The 23,810-nt window shown below is 35.0% G+C and overlaps 1 protein-coding gene across 1 annotated transcript in view; it reads right to left on the bottom strand.

The window, feature by feature from the left end:
- Positions 1-3,850: 3,850 nt before the first annotated feature.
- The window catches only part of FYTTD1 (forty-two-three domain containing 1), a 29,038-nt gene continuing 9,078 nt past the window's right edge, over positions 3,851-23,810 (bottom strand). The window contains exons 3-9 of the mRNA XM_025875765.2: positions 18,054-18,202; positions 13,691-13,803; positions 11,648-11,744; positions 11,178-11,239; positions 9,593-9,667; positions 8,213-8,339; positions 3,851-6,264 (exon numbers count right to left, since the gene is read on the bottom strand). Of these exons, the coding sequence (XP_025731550.1) occupies positions 6,166-6,264; positions 8,213-8,339; positions 9,593-9,667; positions 11,178-11,239; positions 11,648-11,744; positions 13,691-13,803; positions 18,054-18,202 (722 nt within the window). The 3' untranslated portion in view covers positions 3,851-6,165. The remainder of the gene's footprint in view (positions 6,265-8,212; positions 8,340-9,592; positions 9,668-11,177; positions 11,240-11,647; positions 11,745-13,690; positions 13,804-18,053; positions 18,203-23,810) is intronic.

Consider the following 23,810-nt stretch of genomic DNA (forward strand, 5'->3'; position numbering starts at 1 on the left):
CCCCTTTTCCTAGATTACAATCTAATAATCCAGACAAATATACCAATTAGAGGATTAAAAAAAAGGCTGAGTAGAGGTAGTGGGGTTAAGCTATCAGAATTTAGAGAAAAGCAATCTGTATCATGGATGAATGGTTTTGGATAAAATCTGAAGGACTATGAAACAGGCAATAGTACGAAGGTGAGAGCAATATTCCAGATTGGGAGGAGTATCAGCATGAACACACGCAGGTATGATTTATAATGGTCCATGTGGAGAACATTTAAGGCCAAAGCCAAAAAATTTCATGAGCCAGCAAAAGAAAATAAGGTTGGAGATCCTATCATTCAAAGCCCAGCTCTTCAATGAAACTTTGATTAGCACTTCCCCCAACTCCTAGATGGAAGAGACTGTAAAAACATTTAATCTTAGTGACAAAGTTGATTAGTAACAGTTGCTCAGAGAGTTGTTCTATGAACTCTTAATACTACATTCCAGGATCTTCAGCAGCAAATTCCATGACCGATTATCAATGTCTGTGATGAGCATGGGTCACTGCAATGGCAAGTGATGTGTCAGCTCAAAAAAATTTATCCAATATATGTTTTTTGTTATTCTTTCTAAAATGTTCTTCTCAGAAAGATTTTAAGCTACTTAAGAGCAGGACCCCATTTTGTATTTTTTTAAGAAATAGTTCAACTACATTGACTAATAGCATAATCATATTCCATATTAATGCTACAATGCTAGTTACCAGATACCTTTATAAAATGCACCATTATGTCATCTGAATTTGATTACCTATTACCTTCCACATTTACACTAAATTCTTCTAACAAGTTCTCCATAATATGGCCTCATTCTTCCTACCTACCTACACACGTATCTCATAATTGCAACATACCATACTAATCCTGGTCTCTGAACTTCTGACCAAGTTTATAGATTGACATTACTTTGTCTATCAAACTACATTTTAAGGTCATTAATACATTAAACTCTGTAATTACCTTCCATACCCCAGAGCTGAGTATTTTAATAGGAGCTAAGAATGAATGGAAGCAGACACAGATGAGCTATGTACTAACACAGCAGAGGTTATATACTACTATGAAAGAGAAGGCTTGGTTGGAGACAAAAACAAATTTTTTTTTTTAGAACAGGGTAGATAAATCTATAGGTATTTGAAGTCCAAAAGAAAAGCCTGTGGATAGGAGGAGAAATGAAGATGCTATATATACCATAAGAACAAGTCCTAGGTAAAGAGAGGCTGGAAGAAAAGTAGATCAAAGTGTTAACTTTTAAGACTTCTAAGGATTTCAGCTCTCATCGACAAAGGTAGAATTTGAGGGAATTCTCATCCTACTCCGTCTTCCCCATAAAACAAGTGAGAAGATCATCTTCTGAGAACGAGATACAGGAAATGGAATCACTGTGCGGATTTCACCAAAGTGCCTAGTGATGAATAAAGGTGATGAACAGTTGCAAAAAGGCTATGAGCAAAAGGGCTACAGGGGCCTATACCTTATTCTACAACCGCTCTGTGGTTTGGAAGCAGGAGCTGAAAAAAACAGGCAGCGAGGGTTATTGAATGTTAGGAATTGATACAGAGAACTTCCTGCTTCTCTGAAAGTTAACTCATTGAATGAATACCAGGGGCAATAGTTTCACTCAAAATCTGAAGAATTTTCCAGCTCTGTATCTCACTACCTCATGCAAAAATAAAATCCTTTCCCCCTTCTTCCACTCACTAGAAATATGTTGTGGTCACTCCTTTAAGACTCCATTTTTATGAACTCAAAAGCAGTGGGATTAAAATCTTGACCAATCTTACGCTCTTCAAATGTAATGCACAGAAACTGGCTTGTTGAATACATTCAATAGTTTGGTTCTTCCCTGACTCCTTTAATAAGCAGTGCTAATAACTTTTTAAAACTTTATACAAGAAAATTTAGACAATATGATTTTCTTCTCATTAAAGTGGAAATAGAAGTAGAAATTAGACACATATACACTAGGGAATTAATTTCCTATTCATCTTTAAACATCAGTAAACCTCATCCAAAATACAGCTCAGAACAAGGAATTTCAGCTCCAGCATAGTATTACTTCCTGGTTTCATCAAGCTTTTTGGTAATAGATTTGATAGAAGTAACGTAATGCAGGGGAAAAAAGAAGTGTTAGAAGTCAACTACTTTTTTATTTTTTTAAAAGATTTTATTCATTTGAGACACAGAGAGAGCATGAGCAGGGAGAGAGGCAGTGGGAGAAAGAGAAGCCGGCTCCCCGCTGAGTCAGGAGCCCGATGTGGGGCTTGATGTGGGGCTCGATCCCAGGATCCTGGGATCATGACCTGGGCCAAAGGCAGATGCTTAACCATCTGAGCCACCCAGGCACCCCAGAAGTCAACAATTTATAAGAAAATCTTTAAACTCCTGGGGCGCCTGGGTGGCTCAGTTGGTTAAGTGTCTGCCTTTGGCTCAGGTCATGATCCCAGGGTCCTGGGATCGAGCCCCGCATCAGGCTCCATGCTCAGCAGGGAGCCTGCTTCTCCCTCTGCCTGCCTGCTTGCCTACTTGTGATCTCTCTGTGTTAAATAAAATCTTTAAAAAAAACTTTAAATCCCTATTAATAGCCCACAATAGTGTAAAATTCCTATTGTAAATTCTTGGGATTTATTACCACTTTTAAAAGGGAAAAACTTCAAATTGATCTACATAAAAACTGTCTTTAAAAGGAAGCTTAAATCACTTTTTTATATACAGTGACTAATAGAACAATCATAATTCTGATGAAAGTTCAAAAATCAGAAATGAAGAAATCATTTTCTGCCCTGATACTGCCTGTATTCAGAATGTATGGTATTCTTTGTAGTCCAAAGTCAGCTATATTTTTCTCACTCTTACCTCCTTATAGTTATAAATCTAAATCAGGACAAAAATACCCCGACACATTAAGAAACAAAACAAAGGAGCAAAGGGAAAAAAGACAAACCAAGAAAGACTCTTAACTATAAAGAAATGGTTACCACAGGGGAGGCAGGTGGAGGGATGGGTGAAATAGGTGACGGGGATTAAGGAGGGCACTTGCCATGAGTACTGGGTGATTAAAATAAAAAAAAATTAAAAATTATCCTGAAACTGTGTATACTGTGTGAATTATAAAGCTGACAGCAAAACAGGATATATTTATTTTACCAAGAAATTATCACTGGGCAATGCAGCCTACAAGTTTCTTTATACTTAAAAGTATTTTATGATGTTTGTAATTTAAATTGTGAAATTTATGCCTATTGGAAAAAAAATACATAACATCTACTTAGGAACACTGGCCTCTTCTAAGACATCTATGTAATTTTAATACCGAAGTAATGAAGTCTCAATAATCATGGTAAGTAGATTTACTTACCATGCTACAAATGCTAAAGCATGGCTATTACCATTTCTTAGATGTCTGACAGCCAAACATTATTCCACTACTTTCTTTGGGTGTTCAGGTCACAGAAGCAGTTTATTATGAACTGAGAATTAAAAGACCTGAGCTCAAAAAGTGACTCACATATAAGTCTTAAAAAGCTGAACCTCACTTAACTAAGATGTAGACAGAGAAGCTGAAATGGATGATCTTGAAAGGTTCATCTAGCTTGAAATTCTGCATCCTAAGTAAATTTATTTCTTTATTTTAAACTCTTCCTGGCTTACTTCCTGGTTGGAGCTTATGAATGAAATGGTCAAAAGGCAATTAGAATATGAGTCTAGACTGATTTAACAATTTAATTGGTAGGTAGTTTTTCAAACCCTAAAAATTATAATCACTACAAAGTTCTTTGTAACATAGAACAATCTAAAAACCACAACTCAATCTTTATAGCTAAGAATAAATGTGAGACCTGTAACATTTTATTTGTTAAAAATGAACAGCTTCAGAATAGATCTAAATTTGTAACTTTTCCAAAAAACACCAAAAAGTACAGTGTAAAGCATCTCCTCATTAAATACAAACTTTCATTTTGTGATGCACTGCATCAATGTTTTGCATACACCTTGATGCAAAGGAAATTTTAAGTTGTATCCTGTTTAAAAACAAAATTTAAGAACTGAAAAGGATGACTACAACCACATTCCAAGAAAGGAAATTTCCCCCAACAAAGCATATTCTTTTGTTTATATACAACATGTTAGCACTCAAGAATTTTAATTTAGTTATAACAAAGGCAAAATTTTATATTTAAAAAGAAAATGAAATTAGAGATGCACAAAGAGCAAAAGTTTAATATACCAAAGACACTTCGTTGTTTGATGCAATGTTAATGTCAATATTTGGGACAATTTTTAAGGTTTTCAAGAAAAATGACATTAATAATAGCTCTGTACAATATTTAAAATAAAAAAAATGAAAGCATCTTTATACCATATTTTCACAAACTGTTCAGACAGCAAATTTGTGCTCAGTTGTTTTTCCTTTGCTTTAAAATAAGCTACCAGTAATTCTAAACCAGTTTAAAATAAAATGGACTGTTAATGGATGAAATCTAAGCATCTGTACTTGCAAAAATGTTTTGCAATGAGTTCTTGGCCTAAGGAGACTAGAGTTTATTTTCAAATTGTGTGACTGGCTTCCAATAATCCCTTATCAGTAGACTTACTGGCAAAATACCAGATATTAAGGATTAGATTTAATTCTTTGGTATAAGCATGAAACTGTTATTGATACTTTTCCGTGGCTAGCATAAACCAAGTAACCCAAGGAGCATGAGAGAAAAAGAATGACGTCTACTAAACAATGCAAGGCAGGCAAAAGTGATTAACTGAATGTTTTGTTTTGTTTTACAGGGAAAACCAACACCAGTACACTCTAGGGAAACTAACACCTACTTAGAGGTTTTAACATTATAGCAAACCAAAAGGTTAAGCTTCAAAATGACTGAACCTGTAGCTGGAATATGCTGCTGCATTTTGGCATTATACTGTAACTTATACAATACAACCATCTGAGGACTTTCAGCACTAGCTTGGCACAACAGATTAATTCCTCCCACTCCTCCAGAGTGTAGGAGAAAAAAAAAAACCCTCTCACCATAAATGCCTGAATTTTATACAAGAAAGGTGTGAAACAAGGTTACAATGTAACTTTATTACCATTTTGGATTTTTTTCTTTGTGACATATACAAATATGTTTTTGATTTTGAAACTGTATACTGTTTAATTAGCAAGCTTAAAAAGCTTATAAAATTTAACTTTTTGAATAAGAAGTCGAGGACTTTATGGCTATTGATTTTACCATCAAAATACCTAAGGGACTCAATCCATTTTAATAACTGTAATTCTTCTAAATATCATTTGAAGAATTCTTCACGGACACTAGATTCAAAACTACCTTAAATTCAAACAGTGTATCTATGTCCTGGGTTTTAAAGTTTTTCACCTCAGTTACCTGTCTTCAACCTGCTACTTCCTTTCCTGCTTTCTTCATTTTCTAAACACAGTTGTCAGGTTTTTACATTGGACCTTCTCTTCCAAGATAATTGTGTAAATACACATTTATTTATAGCCTTTAAACATCATTTTAAACAAAGACTAATGCCTAGAGTCACATTTCTTGTTAAAAGTTCGTTATTAAAGATTAACAACTCTGGAGGATTAACCTAATGTCATCTGAAAAAGTAACCCAAATTCCAGATATTCCCAAAAATCTTAAAACTCAAAACTGGAATTCTAGTGATTTTTTTTTTTTAGTATCTCTAATGAAGAAAAGTCAACTGCACTTATTACATCAACACTATTAAAGGATAGGTGACAACAACAAAGGGCCCTACTCATATCTCTGAAGACCAAGATTTACCATGGCAAAGTGTAAAAAATGGACAAAAGTGATGAGATCCTAAATACCACTATCATAAAAATAATCAATTTCTATCTTTCTGCTTCATGAGGAACCAAAGAAATCAAATAGAGAATTGTTCTGTCTGGGCCAACTATGAAATCTTAAGAACAGATAGGTATATTCCCTGTTATTCTTTCAGGGCATTATTTATACATGTTTAAAAAAAAAACTTCAAAAATAAAAATAAGAGTTGTTTAGCCTTGTGAATATTTTGAAATAAAGTTTCTTGAATTTCTGTGAACTCTTCAAGCAATTCAACTTTTAAAACAGAGTCATCTCTCAAAAGTCCCTTTGACACGGATCTATCCCACAGTTACAAAACGGCTTCCTCCTTTGTTGAACGTGAGAGTGGCTCTTTGTTCCTTCAGGATCCCAAATCGCTCATTCAAAGTCATCCCTGTCTAGAGAAAACAAAACAAAAAAATTAACAACTTGACAAGTTAGCCATATTTACTTAAGAACAATAATGTGATCATAATGGTAATTCAAAGCAACAACATTTCCTAAATACTTATGCATACAAACTTATTTAACTTTAACAAAAACCATATGAAACAGGTGAATTTAGTGAAGTTTAGAGAAGTTAGTTAACTTGCCTACTTGCAGTTCCAGAATTTCAACCTGGTGATCTGACTCACAATCTCTATCTCCTAACCACTATAAATGCCTACATTATATACTATATAAAACACATTACCATAATGCCCACAAGTCATACATCCAGGAGTTTCTCTATCTGAATTATTTTCAGGCCCTATAAACACTACCACAAATTCTAGTGATGTCTCTGATAAACCTAAGATATAATTACACTTGGGAATATTTGAAACATATTTTCTTTTTTTTTAAAGATTTTATTTATTTATCAGAGAGAGGGAGGAAGAGCACACGTGTGCATACAAGCAGGGGGTGCAGAAGGCAGAGGGAGAAGGCAGAGGCAGCAAGGAGCCTGATGTGGGACTAGATCCCAGGACCCTGAGATCATGACCTGAGCTGAAGACAGACGCTTAACCGACTGAGCCACCCAGGCATCCCCGAAACATATTTTCTTTTTTTTTTTTTTAAAGATTTTATTTATTTATTTGAGAGAGAGAGAATGAGAGCTAGAGAGCACGAGAGGGAAGAGGGTCAGAGGGAGAAGCAGACTCCCCGCTGAGCAGGGAGCCCGATGCGGGACTCGATCCCGGGACTCCAGGATCATGACCTGAGCCGAAGGCAGTCGCTTAACCAACTGAGCCACCCAGGCGCCCCTCAATGGTGAAATATTTAATGCTTTCTCCTCACGCATGGGAACAGGCAAGCATACCATGCTCTCACCACTTCTATTCAACACTGTACTGAAGGTTCTAGCCATCACAATAAAGAAGAAATAGAAAAGGTTTAAAGATTGGAAAGTAATTTGGAGGATGACATGATTGTTTACAAAGAAAATCCTAAGGAATCTACAAAATTGCCCAAGTAGTTTAGTGATTTTTAGCACGATCACAAGACACAAAGTTGATATAATATAAAAACTGTCAAAACCACAGTGAGATACACCATTTCACAAATACTTGGTATAAGTATGGCAGATAATAACACATGTAGATGAGGATGTGGAGAAATTTAGAACTCTCATACATGCTAGAAGGAATGTAAACAGTGCAGCCACTTAGGAAAACAAGTCTGGCAGTTCATAGATGATATGACCTACCAATTCCACTTGTAGGAAATGGAAACATCTACTCATACAAAAGACATGTACATGAATGTGTAGATGAGCATTATTCACAAAAGTCACAGAATGGAAACAACCCAAGTGTCTACCAACTGATGAATGAATAAATAAAATATGATATATCCATATGATGGAACATTACTCAGCAATAAAAAGACCATACACTATGGATGGAACTTGAAAATACTATGCTAAGTAAAAGAAGCCAGTCACAAAATATCACATATTGTATGATTCTGTTCATATGAAATGGCCAAAAAACAGGCTTATCTATAGAAACAAAAGTAGGGACGCCTGGGTGGCTCAGTCAGTTGAATGTCTGCTTTCAGCTCAGGTCATGATCCCATGGTCCTGGGATGGAGCCCCGCATTGGGCTCCTTGCTTAGCAGGGAGCCTGCTTCTCCCTCTGCCCCTCACCTCACTTGTGCCTGCTCTCTCTTTCTCTGACAAATAAATAGTAAAAATTAAATATAAAATCTTAAAAAAAAAAAAAACAGAAAGTAGATCAATCTGGCTTCCCAGAGCTGAGGAGACTTAGGACACCCTATTTAATTCATTACACATTTTTTTAAAATTAATTAAAATATTCTCAATGAATGGCCCACAGAAATTTAAAAAAAATTTTTTTTTACCTGTTTTCCAACACTATTTATGTCAAATTGTAGGGGGACACCTTTAGGAACTTTCTTTACATCAGATTGCTCCCGTTTGGTCAAGAATGAGGGTACAGCAGTACGAGTTAACCGTGGTTTTTGAGTTCTATTAGAAAAAAAATTTTAATGAAATCAGACAAGCTTAATAATCAAAAGAAAAATAAATCATTTGGTACCTAAGACATCTTGACTTGTACACATATTCCAATGTATAGGGCTATTTTGTGTTCTCAAAAAAAAGTACAACACTCCCCCCCTTATCCATAGGGTATACATTCCTGGACTGCCCCCCAACCCCGCCAGTAGATACCTGAAACTGCAGATAGCACTGAACCCCTAAACATACTGTATGTTTTTTCCTATACATACATACCCATGATGAAGTTTAATTTATAAATTAGGATGGTGTGAGATTAACAATAACAAATAGTAAAACAGAATAACTGTGGCAATATACTGTAATAAAAGTTATATGAATGTGGTCTCTCTCCCGTCCTCTCTCAAAATATGTTGTACTCACCATGTGAGATGATTAAAATGCCTACATGATGAGATGAAGTGAGGTGAATGATGTAGGAATTGTGCTGTAGTTGTTAGGCTACTACTACTGATCTTCTGACAATATGTCAGAAGGAGGACTATCTGTTCCCAGAGCATGGTTGTCTGGGTAACTGAAACCATGGAAAGTGAAATCACAGACAAGGGGGTACTACTGTACCTGGTTCTTGACTAATCTAGAGACTAAAATTTTATCACTCGTAGAATACCTCTTTAAGTAGAACTATAAACTTTTCAACAATTTGGAATGATTGGGGACTCATCCTCTGTTTTCTTCATTAATTAAAATGGCTGAAGAGATCAAACACTACACAAACCTAGAAAGTTTACAATGCAATAAACATAATGGAATGGTTAACTAAATTAAGGTCATCCAGATGAAAGAACACACCAGAAAGCCTTTAAAAAGAAGGCAGATCTGTAGGTACTGAAAAGTAAAGACATCCAAAATATACTGGGGGGTGGAGGAGAAAGGAGCAAGGATATATATATATATATATATATATATATATAGCATTCCCTCATTTATCATTATGCATAAAAAAATGTATATACTACTTAGTATACATGTACCTTTTTTTAATAAAAACATAAAACTGTTAAAAGTGGCTACTTTAGGGCTATAGAACCAGGAATCAAGAGAGCTTTAACTTTATGATACACTATTTCCATCTTGTACTACAAGTATTACTTTTATCTTTGTCTCAGTTTATCTTAACTTGACATCATGAATAGAAGTCCAACGCTTTTCTATACCTATTTCGCTGAGAGGTTATAATTTCTGCATAATAAAAGACTTACACTGGACACTGCACTGCTCCAGGATTGTCAATAGAGACAGTCAAAATTCCTCCATTTGTCGTGGAAGTCCGCCATCTAGTTTCAAAAAACCAAAAACTTCATTAAAGTGGAAGTTTATAAAACCTCTAGTGTATTCCACAAAAAAACATACATTTTAAAGTAGCCATCACTTTTTCTTAGCATTTAAAAAATACTAAGACCCACAATAATATAACTAATCAGCATCTTGGGTATAGGAACTAGACACTTAAATTTATTAAGTATTTTTCAGTATAACAAATATATGTACATTAAATAATACAGAAAGGCTTCTAATGAAAAGTAACACTTCTCAGTTTTCTCTCCCACTTCCTGCTCCCCAGAAGCAGAACCTTCCTGCTCCCCAATGGCAGCAATTTTAACCTTTCCTATTTTTACCACTTGCTAGTTACCTCTAGTTCACTATACAAGATGTGTATATAACAATATTTTGCTACGATAAGGTTTTAGCTTATCACACTATCCTCTAGTTTCCTTACCTACCTCTGAACATTTTGATATCTATATATCACTATTTTACTTCAAATTATAACTCCAAATAATCTTAAATCTTTCGGTCTCTTAATTCTCTTTCTTTCAATCTCTCTCAACACCATCCCCTCCCAACTTTCTATGAAAGGATAATAGTAACTCTATTCTTTCCTTTCACCTCTTCTCTCACTTTGTACCTCCCATTTTTTTATCAGCTCTACTTTTATATCCATGCTACTCAAAATCTGACATTTTCACCATATTGTTAACCAAAGAAAGTATCATGTGCTTTTTTCCCCCTGTAGGTTGATTCTCAAAAGTTCAAGACAAACAGCATTTATATTATTACAATTATATAAACATTCTTCATTGCAGAAGCAAATAGCTTATGATTATTTCTTTCCTTATGGTTTCCAATGCCATGACTCCCATGCAAAAGAGTATTATCAACATCAAGTTCAAATCGTTTCTTTTCTTACACTCTGCTCAATTATAGCTGCCATCGCATCTGGACTAACATGATGTTTTACCCATTCTGTTTTCCAAAAAGTAGCCAGAGTTTTAAATAATTTAATCTCAAAACCTGATCATACTGATGGAATCAGAATTACGACTCACATGTTGGAAGTGCAATTCTAACAGACAATTTTTATGGGCTTAGGGGGGAAAAAAAGAATATGTGAAGAGGAAAAACATCCTATTATAAAATTAAAGGTTTACAAGTTTTCTAAATGCTCTACTGGATTTTCTTCTATTTATTCCCTGAATAGGTTCACTTATATAAAAGCAGTTACAGAGAATAAAGATCTATTTCATTAAAATGGAATAGGCTATTATTATTTTTTTTTAAATAGAGTGATATATTTGTTCCTAAAAGTCATAAGACGGACATGTGAAAATGCAAAAGGCTTTTGGGGAAAAAAACAAAAAACAAAATGGATTTATCTATTCAGGCTCAAGGGTTAATATACTTTGGGTCCCATTTAATTCCTTCTGGACCAGAGCACATAGTAATCTGGGTTGCTAGTATTCTGGAATTTTGAAATGACATCTTGAAAAACAAATTGAAACTTACTGACGAGTTCTCTTTGCTACTACATCGTCTAGCAGTTGTTCTGTGTTCAACTGGGCCTGAACCTGAAGGGAAAAAAAAAGCAGTAGATCCCATAGAAAGCAGAGGATTTGAATCCAAAAAGCGATCCTGCTCTGTAACTTTATAACCCAGTGTGGTGTATGTATGAATGCAAGAGAGGCATGTGCCTATTCTGGCAATACCTCTTTGTTGGGGTTCCTATAACAGAACAATTGGTGAAACCAATTTATACCTAAGTAGCATGTTAAACTCATAAGATGTTGCTACTGATGACAACAAGAGAAGAGAAAAAATAAACAACCAAAAGAACTAATCTAATGTCACAGTGTCCATACCCCAAACCCAACCCCTACCTCAACCATGGGCCATACCTATGACTGAGGATTACTACTAGAGGTAGGTGTTCAAGATCCTTTGAGTAAATAGAAACCACCACGAAGGGTTTTTTATACCTTTAGGCCTCTTCTGAAAAGAAAAGTTGCCTGACGAGTATCTTTCTGATGACTTAATTTATTTCCACTCCTGGTAAAATTGGCTGGAATGTTATTTCTGCAACAAAAACACACATACCGTGAATAGTCTCAGTCATTTAACAATTTTCAAACATCCTGAGAAAAAATAAGCAAAAACAGTTAAATTCATAGGCTGAACATTTGAGGTACACTACACATAAAGACTCTGAATTATTTTCTTATTTACACAAAGCTACTGAGATTCAATTTATAAGTATCTTTCTGTAGCATGCTACATAACAACCTAATTTTGAATATTCCAACATAGATTTCTTCTGAAGACATTAAAAACATTTTTAATGCTATTTCCTGAATTTATTGAAAAACATGTATGTACAGATTTATTTACAGGATTAGTAAAAAGAAAATCACACCTAGGCACATCATAGTCAAATTGCTGAAACCCAAAAGTAAACAGAAAATCTTGAAAAATAACATCTACGGTTTTCTCTTCCATTCTCACTCAGAAACCTTTATATATTAATATAAATCACAAAGAAACTTAGTCTTCCCACTGCTTGTTCTTTTACACAGAGAAATGTACTCTCAATTATATTTGGCTTGACTTTCACCAGTTCCCTTCCAATTTCTATATGAAGTCGGTAAAATATGAGAAAACAAATTTTTCGTATTTATCTAGGTATTTATTTTTTATAAACAAACACTTAACAGATTGCCTAATCTTACCTCCAATCTTAGACTCAAATTTTCCTAGCTAGCCCAATTAACATGGGTCATTAATGCCTCATGTAATGGATAAGTTCTTGTTTGAGAAGTTCCCATTTTCCAAAAGGTACTATACCAAATGATTCCCAAAAGAGAAGATAGTTAAGTAAAACTGTAATTCCAGCCATTCCACTTATACAAAAAACTTCATTTCAGAGTTCCTTTTTATTTTTGAATTATCTTCTATAAGAGATGAATAAATGGTATTTGAAACTAAAATAATATAGACACTTAGCAGTTTATCAACTTCCTTTCTGCCCATTTTATCCTTACAGAGAACAGAATGCCATAACAATAGGTCATAATTTTTAAGTTTCTGTTATGCTTTCAATTTAACATAAAAATAATCTCAGCTATGGAGCGCCTGGCTGGCTGAATAAAGCATGTAACTTTTTTTTTTTTAAAGACTTTATTTATTCATTTAAGAAAGAGAGAGAGAGAGCGTGCATGAGAGGAGAGAGGGTCAGAAGCAGAAGCAGACTCCCCGCTGAGGGACTCGACTCAATCCTGGGACTTCGGGATTATGACCTGAGCCGAAGGCAGTCACTTAACCAACTGAGCCACCGAGGCGCCCAAGAACTCTTGATCTTGGGGTTGTGATTCAGAGTCCCACGTTACTTTAAAAAAAAATTCAGCTTAAGAAACATTCATGCAGAATTCTTTATAGTCTGCTTTTTCCACAAATACACTGTTCTATTAAGAGTAATTGAGACAGGGGCGCCTGGATGGCTCAGTCATTAAGTGTCTGCCTTCAGCTCAGGTCATGATCCCGGGGTCCTGGGATCGAGTCCCACCTCAGGCTCCTTGCTCAGTGGGAAGCCTGCTTCTCCCTCTCCCACTCCCCCGCTTGTGTTCCCTCTCTCACTGTGTCTCTGTCAAATAAATAAATAAAATCTTAAAAAAAAAAAGAGTAATTGAGACTAACAATTTTAGTTTTCAGAATTCCCAATTTTGAGTAATTCCTGCACAAGTGTTTTTACCTAAACAATCACATTTGTAATTTTATTCTGTATGTAAACAGAAATAATGAAGCAGAGTGATGGTTTTTTTTAAAAAGTTTACAATTTATTAAATTCATCAGTAATACTGGGTCTAAGAAATAAGAAAGCCGTTACTGAATGCTTCCATGCTGGATGTTCAGATAGACATCCCAAATATCGGTCTTGAAAATGACCACTACAAATATATTCATTTGATCACTTAGTGCAAGAAGTGTATATTCAGGATAACACAGTAATGTCATATTTGAGTACTTACTTTCTATTTAACTGGTTAGGTCTCTTGAGAACTGCAACTGCTTTTCTCTGTACTTCATTTTGTCTCAGAAGGTTGGCCTTCCTTTTTAATGCTGGAAAATACCGTTCTATATTCTTTCAGAAGGCAAAAAACTATGTTAATCAGATTGCTTTTTGCTATAAACCCTACCACAATTAACATTTCTGAAGCAGAATGGACAGAGACTGCTTAGATGCGCACATTAGACAGAGAAGCTAAAATGACTCTAATAATATCTCCAGTCTAAGCAACTGAAAAGACAGCAACCACATCATACTTTTTTTTTTTTTTTAAGATTTTATTTATTTATTTGACAGAGAGAGACACAGCGAGAGAGGGAACACAAGCAGGGGGTAGTGGGAGAGGGAGAAGCAGGCTTCCCGCTGAAGAGGGAGCCCAAAGCGGGGTTGATCCCAGGACACTGGGATAAGGACCTGAGCCAGAGGCAGACGCTTAAATGACTGACCCACCCAGGCGCCCCAACCACATCATACTTAAAATACTTCCAGCAAAAGGAGAATTCAAATAGAAAAATGAATTTTTTCTATTTTGGACATGATCAGTTTAAGGTACTCTGGGGGATGCACAGGTTATAGGGAAACATGGTCCTGGAGCTCAAGAGAAGAATCAGGGAGCCAGAAATGTAAATTAGGCGATCACTTATATAAACATGATTTTTGATTACAAAGTGAAGGGATAAGAGGGCCAAGTTCCAAAACAAATGTGTAAGAAAAAGGAGAGGTTATGACAGTAAAGTAGTCTGAGTAGGGAGTTAACAGAGAAAAAAAGGAATCAAGAAAATAAGCATATGAAATGTACACTTTCTCCCTCACATATATAAATTCAATCCAGCATTAAAGCCTAATTCAGATTTCCATATTTTCCATGAAGCTTCTTCAGAAGTTCTTGGCAATATAAGCCATATCTTAAACTTAATCCAGATTACTTTATATTTCTAAGCATATGAGAGGTATTTCATAAACATCAATTGACTAAAAAACAAAAATTATTTCATTTTCACGAACATTTGGAAAAGAAGTAAATGTAAAAACAGGGATAAAGAATAGCAAGAGTATAAGGGAAATGCTATGACATTAGACTAATAACCTATTCCAAGCTTTGTATTCTGTCTTTAATAATAACACCTAAGTATCATTTTATGGGTAAATATAAGTTCCCTTTAGGCTGTTGTCACATTTTTTTCCTTCATAATACTTGCCTTATTATAACCATACAGTTATTTGTATGATAACTTATTTAATGTTTATCTCAGTTCTCCATGAGGGATTTTCTACTGAGTTACTGCAGAATTCCTTACATCTAGCACATAGTCAATACTCAATCACATTAGTTAAATGATGAAAACATAGACTAGGAAAACAATCCATTAATACTTGCTGAACGTATTCCATGGATCTAAGATTTGTATATACGTATAAATGTGTTTTTTAAAAGTGTAAAGATAAGTTTTTCTTTCACAATTTTGATATAAAAAATTATTTGAGTGGAAAAACTTTAAGGTATTTAAATTTTATGTTAATTTTACTAAGGCATTATTTACATACAATAAAATTTTAGGTTTACAATTTGATGAATTTGAATAACAACATATAATCATATAACCACATCATAATCAAGATATAGAACAGTGCCCTCACTCTCAAACATTTCCTTATGCACCTCTACAGTCAATTCCCTTCCCTGACCTGATTCCCACCTGAGGCAATGACTGATCTGTCACTATAGTTTAGCCTTTTCGACAATTTCAAATAAATGGAATCACACAGAACATAGTACTGTGTTTTCCTTTTGCTTTCCAGCATGATGTTTTGAGGTGTATCCATGCTATCATATGTATTAATTTATTCCTCTTTTATTACTAAATAGAATTCCATAGTATGGAGACATTTTTATTGTTAAAATCAGACAAGTGATTAAAACTACCCATTAGTGGAAAACAACTACTAAAATAACTGCTATACACAACTTTTTAAGTTCACAGAAGTATTAAATGGTTTACCATTACCAAAGTCAAGTTAAAAGTTCTATGGAACAGGGGCACCTGTGTGGCTCAGTCGGTTAAGTATCTGCCTTCAGCTCAGGTCATGATCCCAGGGTCCTGGGATCAAGCCTCACATCAGGCTCCTTGCTTAGCAGGAGTCTGCTTCTTCCTCTCCCTCTGCCCCTCCTCCATGCTTATGTTCTCACTCTCTCTTTCTAATAAATATTTTAAAAAATTAAAAAATTAAAAAAAATTTTTAAAGTTCTATGGAACATAACATACTCTCAAGCTTTGGGAAATTCTGAATCAAAAAGAAAAAAGTTATAGAATTGACATTGACAAAATTATATAGGTCACTGGAAGAACCCCTAAAGAACCTAAACACAACTTTTACCTGACAGGTATTTTAAATTGACTCTAAACAAAACAAAACAACAACCAAAAAAAAAACAAAAAAAAAAAGAAATCATTCCTGGAGACAACTATTCCCTTGTTAGCACAGCCACTTGCTCTCAGTAAACACTAGTCATATAAATGAGTATGCTATCTTTCCCACTCAGTCATTCACTTCACAGGTAAGAAAATCTCACTGATTCACATAAACCATGGAAAGTGAGAGAGAAAGTAACAACATCTAATTATGGTCAGAACATTTTTTTAAGGTGTAAAATTCCTAAGTACATATAACAATTCAAAGCCATTTAAGTTATTTAAGTAACTTGTTTAATGAATAGAAAAAGATGAGTTATTTATATGTAAATAAGTTTCTAATTTGCTGGAAAATAATCTGCTTCACGAGTACTATATTTTGTCCTCCTAATCAGACTATCAATCTGTATTCAGGTTGAGGAAAGGGTTTTAAGAAACAGCACTTTTCAAACCTTACCTTTGCCAAAATCATTTAACTTTGAATAAACAGATCTTACTATTCAGTACATTCTTAGCATTCTATAATTAAGATTTTCAATTTTCACTGTTTTCAAACAACTCAAAAGACTACCACGTAGTAATTTAGTATTTTTACTGGGTCAAGTAATTAGACAGTAGTTAAACCCAACCTCCCTTCCAGTATCCATATCTTATTAATGTTTTCCTTTTTTCCAATTTTTAACAAACAGTAAGTTCTGTGATAAAGTTTTAGAGGCAAAAACAACTGTTGGTGGTGGCAGAATTGAAAAGTTAATGGAATCTAAGACAGTTGTGGCTCTTAACCAGAATATGCACATTAAAGCTAATTTAAAGAATGAAGTCCTGAATTTTTTTTTTTACAAGTATGTATTACTTGCATGATCAGAGAAACTAAAAAAATAAAAAAATAGAAGAGTAGAACATGGAATTCCTTGGTGGCTCAAACTTATGAAACTTAAGAATCAGAAGAAAAACCACTTGTGAAGCTATTTAAAGGAATGCTTTAGCCAATTCAAAAATTACTCATTGAGAAGTAAAACTTGAGTTAAAATTTGAAAAGTAGCTAACTTATAATGGGTAAATAATTATAGTCTAATTAAAAATTGATATCTACCCCAGAGAAATAAAAACCTATGCCCATACGGACTTACTTGTGTTCACAGCAACATTATTCATAATACCCAAAAATTGAAAATAAATGAAATGTCCAGCAACTGGTAAATGAATAAACAAAATATGGTATATCCATATAATGGAATATTATTTGGTAATAAAAAAGGAAAACACCATAATTAAATGCCAGACCACATATAGTCCTATGATTCCATTTACATGAAATGTGCAGAAAGGCAAATTTATAGAAAATCTACAGAAAGTACATTAGTGGTTGTCTGAGGTAAATGATGAGGTAGGACCATGAATGGACATGAGATTTCTTTTTAGAGTGACAGAACTATTTTAAGATTAGATTGTTGTTATAATTGTACAACTCTAAATTTTCTAAAATTCACTGAGTTGTACACTTAAAAAGATGAATTTTATAGTATAAAATTACACCTCAATAACCTGTTAAAAACTGTACATACACAAACACACACAGGCAAAGGAAATCAGAAACCTATAAAAAATTTTACATAAATTTTATATAAGAACGTGGAAATTTAGGTATTCTTCATGAATGACGATTTTTATTTTTTACATAAGATCCAAAGCACTACGTAAAAAAAAAAAAAAAAATCAAAATATTCAAATACAATACTCTCTCCCATCCAGGCCCGACCCTGCTTAGCTTCCAGATCAGACAAGATCAGGCATGTTCAGGGTGGTATGGCCATAGACTAAAATACTCCCTAAATGAAAATATTCTACTCATTCACAGAAATAGCACAAGTAAAGGAAAAGGGTATCTGACCCAGGATTAAGCCATCATCCTACCTTATCACTTAGAGGTGGTCTATTCATAGGACTAATTCCTTTTCGAATTCCAGTTGCTTTCCTAGCTGCAAGGCCAGTGATAACTCCATAAGGACGTCTCTTTCCGGGCATTACTCTTCCTCTACGGCTCAGACTATTCTTGCCAAAACCTGTAGGAGGTTAAAAAAAAAAAAAAAAAAAAAAGCCAATCTAAAAATGCAACTGAAGGGCACACAGGTCATAGGGTATTCTATTTCTTAAGCAGGGTGGAAGGTATGAGGGTTTCATTTTTCATTTATTGTTTATATTATATTTCTTATATTACTATTACATAATACTATTGCATTATTTACATGTATTTCTTTTGAAATTACATATTTCATTTTTAAAGAGGCAATAAACTGCACCATTAAGGGTTCTGTTACTGTAATGGACTGCAAAGGACTTTAAGATTCTCACATTTCCCTGGTATCTATACTCTCTTGCATTACTTTCTCAATGAACAACTTTCCCTGTGCAATGTGGTGTCCACTAACATGAGGTTACTAAATGCTTGAAATATGACTAGTCTGAACTATGATGTAACAAAAAAGTACAATATTTCACTAATAACTTTGTATTAATTATATACTGCAAAGACATTCTGGATATATTGGGTTAAATAAAATACATATTCATATGTGGTTCGCATTTTATTTCTGTTGAACAATAATGATCTTGAGTGGGTCACTATCTCATATCCCATTTACTTACACTATGTTGCAGTTTGGCTTATTTTCATTTCTACTGTATTTAAACTGCTTTTGCTAAAGACCCTATTGAGCTCCAAAGAATATATTTTAATATCTGTGGCATGTGACAAAACTTGACTTTGCCTTTCCATGTGTATCTTATTTATTTTAATACATTTTTAAAAGATTTTATTTATTTAGTTGAGAGAGAGAGAGATAGCCAGAGAGAGCACAAGCAGGGGACAGAGGGAGAAGCAGGCTCCCCCCCTGAGCAGAGAACCCGATGTGGGGCTTGATCCCAGGGTCCTGGGAACATGACTTGAGCCAAAAAGGCAGATACTTAACTGACTGAGCCACCCGGGTGCCCCTAAATATTTTCTAATTACAAAAAAACGAACATGTCCATTGCAGAAATCTTTAATATAAAGTACAAATGAAAATAAAAGTCACCCATTATCCCATTATCTTGGGATAACCACTAACATTACATCTCTTGCTACTCTTTTCTTTTATTCCTACACACTTAAAAAGTTAACATTTTTAGTTTCAACTATTTTTTAAGCAACTCAAAAGACTATCACAGAGGTAGTTCATAATTTTGTACTACCAAGTGCCTAGAAGGTGCACTGAATCAATCTTCCTGGCAACCATATTTCATAGCCTGTGTACTATTTTGTAGTGTGCATTAACACTGCATTGTAAATATTATCCCATGCCTTTAATATTCTTTCATTGTATTATTATTATTTTAAGTAGGCTCCATGCCCAACGAGGAGCTTGAACTCATGACCCTGAGATTAAGTCACATGCTCTACCCACTGAGCCAGCCAGGTTCCCCCCATTGTATTATTTTTTTAATGTGCCATACTTGATCCAAAAACCTCACAAAGATCACTTCACTTACTTCTAATGTTAAATTATTATAAACAACATTTTCTGGCGGGGGAGGTGAAGATGCAACAAACTTATTTAACTCATTAGTAAGAGCATAGCAGGGCAACAAATCCAGTTCCAAAGAACTCGAAAAAGCTGGATTTTATATTCAGTGGCAGAAAAAAGGAATGTTTAAGATAAGATAGCTATATTAAGACAGAAAACTGGTAAATGTCTTATAGGGGGAAAAAAGCATGATTTTCAGGGTTATTTTTTCTACTGGACAATTGAAAAAACTACCAATTATATATAAATTTACCTCTAATTTTACAGAGTTGCAAAGTATCAGTAATATGCACTAAGAACATTACAAGGACATAGGTTTAATCAACAGTAAATAGGGACGCCTGGGTGGCTCAGCCATTAAGCGTCTGCCTTCGGCTCGGGTCATGATCCCAGGGTCCTGGGATCGAGCTCCCATCAGGCTCCCTGCTCAGCGGGAAGCCTGCTTCTCCCTCTCCCACCCCCCTGCTTGTGTTCTCTCTCTTGCTGTGTCTCTGTCAAATAAATAAATAAAATCTTAAAAAAAAACAAACAGTAAATAGCAAGTCAAATTTACATTTTTCTAGATTTCTAGAGGTAATATTTTCATACACATCTGATTATTTCTTCAAGATATAAATTTCTAGAAGTTGAAATGCTATATCAAATAGTAAAGCAAATTAAGAATTTTGATTCATGTTGTAAAAAAATCCCCTTTAGAATGACTGTATTTATTCATATTCCCAGGAATATAAGGGTGCCACTTTTTCCGTATCATTGACAATACTGAATATTCTCTTTAATCTTTATCACTTGGTATTTGAAAAAAAAAAATCTTGTCTTATTTGGTAGTTTACTAGTGAGAATGGACATTTTCCATGTGTTTTTGGCTAGCTATTCTTCCATTCATGAACTGTCATGTTCATAAGTACGTTTTCTGGGGTCAAGTTTTAATATCCTTTAATAGTTTTTTTTTAAGATTTTATTTATTTATTTGAGAGAGAGAGAGAGAACAAGCAGGGGCAGCAGCAGAGGGAGAGGGAGAAGCAAGTTCCCCGCTGAGCAGGGAGCCCGACACGGGGCTCGATCCCAGGACCTCGAGATCATGACCTGAGCCGAAGGCAGACGCCCAACAGAGCCATCCAGGCACCCCAATATCCTTTGGTACTTTGAAAGAATTAGATTAAATTTAAAATTAATTTTTTAAGAATTGACATCTTTACAATATTCATGAACACAGTATGTCTTGCCACTTATTCAAGGCTTCTCATCACTAAACTCAGTTTTCTTAAGTTTACTCCTACATATTTTATATATTTTGTTGTCAATCACAAAAAAAGATCCCTTTTCTAACAATAATTTTCATATTGTCATTCCTGGGATTACCAAAAGCTACTGAAGTTTTTAATTAATACCTTTTAATTGACCATCCCACTGAACTTACTTTTTTAGTTCTATAGTCTTTCAAATTGTTTTCTTGGGGGGAAAAAAACAAATTATTTTCTTGGGATTACTGAGCAACAACTTGTCACCTGCAAATGATACGGTCTTCTTTTTTCTAATTGCACCTCAAATTCTTCTATGTCTTAATGCAATGACTAGAAATCCCAGAGAACCATGCTAAGTAACAATTGTGATACTGGGCATTTTTATTTTTTTCTTAAGATTTTATCTATTTATTTGACAGAGAGAGAGAGAGAACACAAGCAGAGGGAGCTGCAGGCAGAGGGAAACGGAGAAGCAAGACTCCCCACTGAGCAGGGAGCCCTATGGAGGGCTTAATCCCAGAACCCTGATCATGACCTGAGCCAAAGGCTTAAGTGACTGAGCCACCAAGGTGCCCTGTGCATTTCTATTCTGGAATTCTTATTTTGGGGAGAATGTCTTTAGAATGGTATCCTGTATAATACTACACACCTGCAATATGGTAACAGCTCTTCTAACAGAAAAGTTTCACGGCCAAACTAAAAATAGTTAAAATTGTTTTCTTTACTATAGGATTTCTTAGGACTAATGTGTGTAATGAATCTCTAAGTTGGGGATAATAGTGTATGTATTCCCAAACTTACCTAATTCCAGAATGCTTTTGTGTAGTGTACCTATTTTGAGAACAGAGCTCAACAAGATAGGAAAACGTGTTATAATAGTTGAACCATTTACCAATTTATTGCCTTTCAACTCCCAATTCACTCTTTACTGCCCTGCTTCTATTACAGGAACATTTCTCTTACCAGCAGGCACAATGGTAAGCTTTGTAAATAGAGGGCACTGGAGAGACTCTAGAGAAAGGATTTTTACTTTCAGGTTCCAGTGTACACTTCAAGACTTATTCTGGGGCACAGAAAACCTAGTGGTACTCATTATCCCTCTGCTGCAAGCTGAGACTGGTGAGGCAAGAGAGGCACCAAGGGCACAAAATCTGAGTGTGAGTGACACCTTCAATGCTGGGCCTTAGGCATCTGTCCAGATCTAGTCCTAGGCATCACTATAGTTCTGGCCATACTCATCCTCCATTGAATTTAAGTTGCATCACCCCCGCAGGTGGCTTCCTAGTGAGTTCCACCAGAATGGCAACTCCGTGTGACAGGGAGTTCTTCCAGATTTGTTCCTTTCTTGGGTACTCTGCCTCAGTCCTAAAGTACTGATTACTTTTATAACCAGGGGAAAAGCAATAAAGACACAATTTTTTAAATTGTGAAATCAAATTTATTGGGGTTTTTTAAAGTTTTATTTATTTAAGTTATCTCTACACCCAATATGGGGCTCGAACTCATGACCTTGAGATCAAGAGTCACACACTCTTCTGACTGAGACAGCCAGGTACCCTTTGAAACCAAATTATTGTTGTTCTATGTGTGATTTCCTTCTAGAATTGCAGCCAAATAAAGATTAAGCATGTTGAGGGAACCTGTATATTTAAATTAAATTTACAACTACTTGTTATTTTCATTTGTATTAAATATGAAACAGATACCATTAACTCTGTTAACACACTGTGCTGAGTACTTTAAACAAGAACTTGGTGGGGTTGGGCGCCTGGGTGGCTCAGTTGGTTGAGCGACTGCCTTTGGCTCAGGTCATGATCCTGGAGTCCCAGGATCAAGTCCCACATTGGGCTCCCCGCTCAGCGGAGAGTCTACTTCTCCCTCTGACCCTCTTCCCTCTCATGCTCTCTGTCTCTCATTCTCTCTCTCTCTCAAATAAATAAAATCTTTAAAAAAAAAAAAAAAGGTTAAGAATTTGGTGGGGTTGATGATAACATCTTAATTTTGCAGGTGAGCAAAGTGAGGTGAAGAACACTGACTACCCAGATTGTCACAGTTAGAAAATGGCACAGCCATCAATCTAGGTGCAAGTTAGTATGGCTCCAAAAACTGAACACTTTCCAAACTGTAATATAAAAACTAAAGAATAAAAGGTAAAAAATATAATCTAGGATACATTTCCAAAGAGGAAAAGAACAATTATTATAGAAAAAGTGGGCTCTCAGCTAGGCATTATAAAAGACAAAATTTGATTAGGGAGATAAACATAAACTTACAAGTACAAAGACATGGGTAACTACAGCATATTGAGATACAGTTTAGGAAAAAGAAAAAGAATTAAATGAATGCAGTGGCCTCAAATCAGTGGGCTTTATAAAAAAAAAAATCAGTGGGCTTTATGGGGGGATAAAGAATACACTTGACAAAGAATGAGGGGTCACAGAATTCATGATCAGGTTACATCAGCCTAGAAGCAGTATCTTTGAATGAAAGAGGGAGAAAGAAGGCAGTGAGACCATTTCAGATGCTACTGTAGTACTCAAACATGACATGATAAAGGATGGGGAGTGGAACAAAGAAATTTGAAAGTATTCCAAAAGAATGAATGAATTAGCAAAGAGAAAGATTAAAGAAAGAAGGAATCCATTATTATACCAAAGTTTTAAGCTCAGATGAGACAAGAATAAAACTGATTAAAAGGAGAAAGTATAGACAGAAGTCTATTCCTGGGTGCCTTCTACTTCTGACTGCTATAGTCGTTGCTCTCATACTCATTATCCTTTCCACTTTTATTTCTATGAGTGGCTTCTCTACCTTCTAGCAAACTTAGATCATCCCTTCCCCCACCCTCCCTTTATACCTTGAAA

This window comes from Callorhinus ursinus, unplaced genomic scaffold (genome assembly GCF_003265705.2).
Source record: "Callorhinus ursinus isolate GAN/ISIS: 27379988/994484 unplaced genomic scaffold, GSC_fseal_2.0 scaffold1, whole genome shotgun sequence".
NCBI lineage: Eukaryota > Metazoa > Chordata > Mammalia > Carnivora > Otariidae > Callorhinus > Callorhinus ursinus.